General features: G+C 38.7%; 1 protein-coding gene across 2 annotated transcripts in view; it reads right to left on the minus strand.

The window, feature by feature from the left end:
- The window catches only part of MRTFA (myocardin related transcription factor A), a 100162-nt gene extending 93114 nt beyond the window's left edge, over positions 1–7048 (minus strand). For both annotated transcript variants that reach the window (XM_039235709.1, XM_039235700.1), the window contains exon 1: positions 6801–7048. In XM_039235709.1, the coding sequence (XP_039091640.1) occupies positions 6801–6846 (46 nt within the window). In that variant the 5' untranslated portion in view covers positions 6847–7048. The remainder of the gene's footprint in view (positions 1–6800) is intronic.
- Between the last annotated feature and the right edge of the window lie 1136 nt (positions 7049–8184).

Below are 8184 nucleotides of genomic sequence, written 5' to 3' on the forward strand. Positions count from 1 at the left end.
ATTTTCCAAAACAAACAAAAAAACCCAGAGTATTTCTGTTTTACTAATTTTGCAAATCTAATGTATAATTTACCAAAAGACAGCTGAATTTTCATAAATACTTCATTCAATCTGTTGAGATATCATGTATCATGTAACTCTGGAAAACTATAGTTATACTCATGAGAGGACAACAGTAAAAAAGGTAAATAACATTTTAGTATAAATATATAAAGAGGCGTCTGGGTGGCTCAGTCGGTTAAGTGTCCGACTTCAGCTCAGGTCACGATCTCACGGTTCGTGGGTTCAAGCCCTGCATCGGGCTCTATGCTGACAGCCAGCTCAGAGCCTGGAGCCTGTTTCAGATTCTGTGTCTTCCTCTCTCTCTGACCCTTCCCTGCTCACACTGTATCTCTCTCTCTCTCTCTCAGAAATAAATAAAACATTAAAAAAAATTTTTTTTAATATACAAAAAGCCTTCATCTCGTACCTACTGAAAAGGTCTCAGGGATACCCAGGGGTTCCCCAGACCACACTGCGAGAACCACTACACTCATTACTACAGCGCATGCTATACAAAATAGTTGAAAAGCACGGTCTCAGGAACATATTTGTCTAAAACACCTTCCAAATTTTCTGATATATCACTTATTCAAGAATGATTTTAAGTGCTTATTATATGTGCCAAGTGCTGGAAACAGCAGAACACAAGAGATAGAGACAGAGAAAGAGTCCCCATTGTGAGGTATTTATATTCTAGTGGGCAGGGTAGCAGTAAACAATAAACAAACAAATAAAGCAGGTGTTCCCTCAGATGATAAATCGTATGAAGGAAAAAAAAAAAAAAGGATCTTAGAGTGGTCAGGGAAGGCCCGAGAAAGTGACATTTGAACAAAGATCTGAAGGAGGTGAGGGAGCAAGCCAGGAGGCTACCCAGCACAAAGTGCCCCAGTGGAAGGAGTATCAAGCGCAAAAGCCCTGAAACAGGAGCACTCCCTAAGGTGTGCAGGGACAGCAAAGAGAGAGGTGCGGCTAGGACCCATCAAGTGAGAGAAGAGGGACAGATGCCGTTGGAGGGTTACCGAGCTGCAGGGTTTTGTAGGCCCTATAAAGACTGAGGCTTTTCCTGTGAATGAGAACCACTAGCAGGTTCTGAGTGAGAAGGGCTCTGATCTGACCTTCGTTTTCTTTTTCTTTTTCTTTTTCTTTTAGAGAGACGGTGCACGTGTGCTCGTGTGCAGTAGGGAAGAGGCAGAGGGAGGGAGAGAGAATCTCAAGCAGTCCCCACACTCAGTGGAGAGAGCTCTAGCCTATCACCTGAGCCAAAATCAAGAGTCAGACGCTTAACCGAATGAGCCACCCAGACACCCTTGATCTTCATTTTAAATGGAAAGCGTAAGTAATTAGTGTTTAAAGTAAAAAACCTGAATGTAAACTCTTACTGTGTGTCCTGAAGCCTCTCTGAGCTTCAGTTTCCTCCTTCACAAAATGTAAAGATATAGATGCCTCAAAGAGTTGCTGTCAAGATCAACTAATACACATAAATCTTTATCATGTACAGACTATAAACATTTCATAACTAAATTTATTTTTGCTGGGTAACTGTCACGTACTCCTCTGTTCGAGGCCCTTGGACTATGCTTACTCCAATGCTGCAGCAACCATCCCATTTATGTGACTGCCATGAGATCAAGAAGACCCCAGACACCATGAGTTCAGCCTGATACTGCCCTTTAACTTGTTGAGAGAAAGGCAGAGAAAGTTACTTTTTGTTGTTGATGGCAGAGTGAGGGTTTTTCGTATTTTTTTCCTTGTTATTATAAAGAAAATCCTTTCAAAAACAATGCATGTGGTAATCATAAAAATAAAGTTCCAAAAGAAACAAGACTGTATGAAACTCATCTTTATTTCATTTGGCACTGTTTTAACAAAGCTAAAACTGTGGTTCATGGTCTTGACAGCTTGCCTCATCCAAAAGGAAACAAAATGGAAGAAAAAAGGATAGAGACAGACAGATGAATTCAAATTCCTTTGATCTGGGTCCTAATTCTAAGGGAATCCCAGATAAATTAATGAGTCAGAGAAAAGGCAGTAAGATGTAATCCAGAATACTGATGACAATAGCGATCTGTCTGCCTACCTGTCTTCTGAGATCACCATCAAGGTATGAGATCATCAACCAGACCAGAGAAGGAAGGCAAGATAGAGGCCCACCAGCGAACCACAGGGCCTACAGAATTTGACTCCATTTCTCAGGGGCAGGAGCTATACACTCAGGCATTGGTTTTTATCTCTACCTATTAATATGTGAGTCAGTCTGAGTAGTGATAGAAACCTGCAATGGAAAAACCCAAGGAAAACCAAGATCTCTGGGGAAAATTATAAGCAATCTCATACATCAGAGGTCTCGAAGGGTTTCTTTGTAAGTATGTTACAGCAGAAAGAGCACTGTCATGAGAGTAAGGAAATGAATTCTCCATCTATCTCTGCTACTAATTAATTACGTGACTTGAGGAAATAAATTATCCTCAATGGATAATTTTTTTAAAGTTTTGTTTATTTAAGTAATCTCTACACCCAACATGGGGCTTGAACTCACAATCCCTGATCAAGAGTCTCATGCTCTTTTGCCTGAGCCAGCTAGGCTCCCCCCAGTTTTGTCATCTTAACTAAACCTTAGGAGGCAATATTTAAGGTTTCCTCAAGCTCTAAAATCCCTTGAATGTAAGCAAAAATATGGTTTTTTAAAAGCCCACATTAATATTTAGATTTTTAGGAGATTCAAAAGGTAAGTATTGCTGAAAGTCCGGAAGTTTTTCACCAGCTCTATAAATCCCTGAGTGATGTGAACCCAAACAGGGGGACCCCTCCTTAACAAGTTAGCCTACTACCAAAAAGGGCAAAAGTTACCTGCCCACCATCTTCCTTCAACTTCATTTTTATGAATTACTATTCCTCTCTCCCCAACTGAAACTATTATAAAATATACAGTTCAGAGGCAAATTGTAATGATCCATGAACTAGAAGCTCTTTAAAAGAAATCTGCAAGAATTAAGTATTGTTTTGTTTTTCTTTCATAGTTTATTAAGAATTAAGTATTTAGACATCAAGTGATGAGGGAAAAAATGGACTGAGAAACACTTTTCAATTGTTAATTAATATTTTTTAATAGCATGTATATGGTACAAAACATGAAAGATTTAAAAGGCAGATACAGTTAAAAACAAAGAAAACCGTTTTCTAAGAGATAAATCAGAGAGGGCACTTGGAGGACTTCAGTGCATATTTTGCTCTATTTCTTAGGTTGGGTAACGTGTCCATGAGTTTATATACTCTATATATTGTTCTAATACATACTCTGTATGTTCTTTCACATTTATGTGATATTCCATAATCATAATAAAACTAGAAGATAACTGTTTTGTGGAACAAAAAGTCTCTTCTATCCCAATCCTCCGGGTCATTGTTACCAGCTTCTTATGATCTGTCCAGAGATAACCTATACATACACAAGCACTGGGATTTGTCTGAGTGCAGCTGTATGGGGGTTGGGAGGGTATGTACACATATGTGCACAAAAGAGACAGAAAAAACAGACCCCCTAATTGCATCTCATCAAAATCAAGGTATGTCAAGGGCCCAACAAAAACCTAAGAAACTGTGTCAATTCCTTTCTCAAAAGGGAACTCTGTCCCACTGTTGTGGAATTAGAAACTAAGAAGACTACACTGGCTGGATACAGGGACAAGGCCTGCCTGGTCAAAGTCTTACATACTAGCTGGCAAGAGCTGAGCCCCAGCATTCCTCTGTTCTAAAATGCATCAGCCGGTGCCCCAACATTCCCTTACTCTTAACTTCAGAAATCCCAAATATCCATCTCAGATCATTAGTTTTCTAATTACAGTGATCTAGACAGGTGTCCACAGTGGTGACAGATGCTTTAATCCTCTAATCGTGGCTTTATCAGAACACTTAGATTTAACAATACACATCATAGGAAGACAGACAGGACACACTGCACATCCTCAGGTGTGGAAGAAGTTCAATTTTGAAAGCCAAGCATTCAACAGCACCTACTATGGGCAAGGACTGGCTAAGAGACGAGACACTAGTTGGAGGATTCATTTCTTAACGCAAAACAGATTTCAAAAAATTCTGAGACATTCTTGATTTAAAGGCTTATGCTTATTTATTAGGGGAAGTATGCCAAACCAGATTTTTCATTTACTCAAAAAACATACTTACTGAGTGTCTACCATGTGCCAGTGTCAGGAGCCAATATACAGATGACTATATTGCCTTTGAGAAGCTAATCATTTAATTAGAGAGACAGGTAAAAATGATAATTAGTCTACAATGTAAAAGTGGTGCTGTAGGAACAGAGAGAGGGAAGGCCTGACTCTATTCAGAGACTTCACAGAAAGGCAGCATCTGAACTGGATCTCAAAGGGTCAGTAAGAGACCATCAGCAGTGAAGACGATGAAAATCTTCATCATGTCTCCCCAAAATCTCCCAAACTCCAAATGCCAAATGAACACTATTAATAAGTACACAATGTACCCTGGAACTTTGCCTTAACATTCAGTATCCTAAAGTTTAATTTAGGGTAAAGATTCTGCATCTTAAATCTTGTCTAAAAAGTTTATTTTTAAAAATCTCATTAAACAGGGGTGCCTAGGTGGCTCTGTCGGTTAAATGTCCGACTTCAGCGCAGATCATGATCTGGCAGTTCGTAAGTTCAAGCCCCACATTGGGCTCTGTGCTGTCAGTGTGGAGCCTGGAGCCTGCTTCAGATTTTGTGTCTCCTTCTCTCTCTGCCCCTCCCCTGCTTGCACTCTGCCCCTCTCTCTCTCTTAAAATTAAATCAACATTAAAATTTTAATCCCATTAAACAGTAGTTTCACCTATAAAGTATATATTTAGGGAAGCCCAAATATTGTATTGCTAGAAATTAACCTATGGCTCATGTAGTCTAAATATCTTGACTTATTTAGAAAGTTGGCTTTTAGTTTATCAAGGCTTCATAATGATGCTTTTTCATTTCCCATCATAAATACAGCTATCATACTACTGTTGCAATGCAGCATAATGGCTACAGCTTCAGAAGAAAACAGTAACAATTTTACAAAAATTTTGAACATTTAGGAACCACAAGTACTAAAGGAATCCATTTGCTATACTGGGGTTTCTCTACTTTTACAAACATAGGCAAAAGACAAAGGTACACATACATGTTATTTATTCTCTGCAGACCTTTCATTCTACCTGTATCCAACACCCTTGTCAATTTTATCGTACTTGTCTTACATACTATTATCCTTTGAAAGTTTTATGAAGTAGCTGGTCCAACAGATGGGTAGCTAGCCCTGCCCAACATATGTCATAGGAAAAGCAGCTCTTAGGGAGGACAAGAAGTAAGTCCCCTTAGGGGAAAGCAAATAATCTTTTAACCTTTACTAAGAAAAGTTACTAGACTGAGATAATCTGTAAGTAACAAAGTGATCAAAGAAGGGTGAGAGAGTTTAAATGCTAACTTATACTCCCTAAGATAAAATGTGCACTTGCCCACATACAACAGAGAACCAGAACACAGAGAAGGAAAACAAAACGAAACAAACCCCAAGCCAGTTTAACCGGGAGTGATTTCATCAAAGCCAGGTGGGAAACAGTCAGATAAGCATACTATCTTGTTTAGAACAGGGAGTCCAACAGATCTGGGGGAGGAAAAGGAAAGGCAACAACCTAAAAAATATAGCATATATGAACAGGAGAACTCAACTAAAAAATTACTCGTCGTGGTCTTATTTGTAAAACCAGAAAGAACAGAACAGTAGCAGTATCTTTCCTCTTTGCCCTTCCCTGTTCATAAAGCTTAACCTAATAGCATCTGATCCCTTCTTCAGATGGATATCTGTGTCTTTCAACATACTATCTAAGTGTTCCCCAAGGAGAACAGTAAGACCAATTCTGCCTGAGACAGTATCTGCCAAAAACTAGGAGTCCAGCTCATTCTAATGAGTGAAAGCCAGTGGATGGGAAAGGTCCGCAAATGCCACTTGTATGAATCTTTCAAGATATGCTACAGACTACATTTTAGCAGAAGTCTAAAAATAACAAAAGTACATTCCCTATTTTTAGATAACTAACTTACAAGTTTCAAAATGCTAAAAGTAAAGGAGACCATTAAAAACAAACTGGAATTTTAAACTATTTTAAAAGACACTTCTGAATTGAGAAAATTGTTTTGAGACAAAGAGAGAGTTTCAAAAATCTCAACATTCTTTCTGTTGACTCCTTTCTAGCTCAAACTTTCCCATCTCCGAAACTTAAGAGTCTCGATCTTATGGGTTATAAAAGAACATTTCCAAGAACCAAAAGAAGATACAGAAAGAAGTTTATACCACAAATGAGAAAGAACTGAAGAAAATTTTTTAAACATTCTGTCACGAAGAGACATTAATAATAGAGTGTAGACAGTAATGTATAAAACAGCAAAAGCAATTTAATTATCCTACATTAAAAGCAGTGCTACAGATGATAATAAACCACTTAATTACAGGAAAATATTTTCTTCTCACTGAACAATCTTAAGTCAGTAAACATCTAAAGCAAAGCTCTGTCTGAATAACTGGAGTTTGCAATTAGAAAAAAAAGACTAATACTTTTTACAATAAAAACCTGAACATGAAGCACATTCACTGGACGATTTATGTTTAGCCCCATCTATCTTCCTCCCATTTCCATCCAATCCTAGTACAGATATACGCAACCTTACTAAAGAAACCCATGGCAAACAGGATCTGCAGGAAATCAGAATTACCGGACTGCACAGCCATCATTAACATCTCTGGTTCCAGGAGAGTCATGACAGATTCTTCTCAGAAACAGCAACCCACAAATATCATGAAAAAATTCAAAGTCACAGAAGATGTTGTCTTCAGAGGCAACTGAAGCTTTCATAAATTCAATCTCGTGCCTTATGCTCAAATCAGACTGTGAGAACTCAGTCCCCTTCTCAGTGCAGTTACCAATTTATCCACCCTTCAGGCAAGTCAAGATGGCACAGAGTTGAATTACTGCCGACAGGAAACCAAAAGGCGCTCAAGTTAAGACATATGAAGTGTGGTTAGAACAGTGAGTGAGCTCCTCCCCCTTGCTGTTCGTCTCTGGGGGGAGGGGGAGAGACATACAGAAAGAGACCTTCAGAACACAGATCAAATGCTTCCTCCCCACCCCCAACCCTTTTCAGGAAGAGAAGGTAAGGTTTTGTTCAAAACCTTTAGTATAAGGGACTGGGCTGCTAATGCAGTTTAGAGCAACAGATTAAAACACAATTCAAACAACTCAATCTTTTGAAACAAACAAGCCCAATTACTGACCCATTACTGGGAGGTGGGGATGGGAATCAGGCACATATAAACACATGCATACAGAGAATTGTATGTGGTGAGTTAGTTTTCTGAAAAAGAGTTCTAAGGGCTTTTTCTTCTGTGATATTTATGGATAACAGACTAAGGAAGCTGAACATTTAACTAGAGAAGTACAACTATTTCTCCACCCCCACTCCAATTAAAATATCTGTTTCAAAAAGTCATCTGAATACATTCCAGAGCTGTAATCTGTCTTTCAGATCTGCCAATCCGATAAACGAGCCTCTTAATTTGTTCCTATGTGAGACATGTGATCTGTCAATAGACAGTTTTACTGATGTTATTTGACTTTTCTAAAATGTGTTGTGATCTTGCTAGACGTATGCAACACATAAGATGACAGTTCAAATATATAAGAATTTCCCTTAAACCTTAGTTCTTTCTCCACTAGCACGGAGCAGCCTCTTCTGAACAAGAAAGAACGAATGAATACAGGCATTTTACCTTTCACTGCAAAAAACAAAAACAAACTAAAATCCTTTCCAACCAGAGCAATTTCATTTATCCAAAATGAAAGGCTCACTCATTACCTTCACAGTCCTTTTCACTCACTGACCGTCATAATAAGGATATTAAGGTGCCTTTTAGCATATCTGATGGACTTTTAAACAGCTGGAAACTAGAAATCCATGTTTGGTACGTTAGCTAGAATTCCTCCATCTTTCTGGTGAAGCAGCAGCCTGTATCTGGAAAGCCTGCTGCTGCAGCTCAGCCCAAGCAAATGCCATAATGCTTACAGAGTCAAACTGATGATAAATGACCACCACTGAGAGA

The sequence above is a fragment of the Hyaena hyaena genome, unplaced genomic scaffold (assembly GCF_003009895.1).
Source record: "Hyaena hyaena isolate Hyena2069 unplaced genomic scaffold, ASM300989v1 scaffold_4, whole genome shotgun sequence".
Lineage (NCBI taxonomy): Eukaryota > Metazoa > Chordata > Mammalia > Carnivora > Hyaenidae > Hyaena > Hyaena hyaena.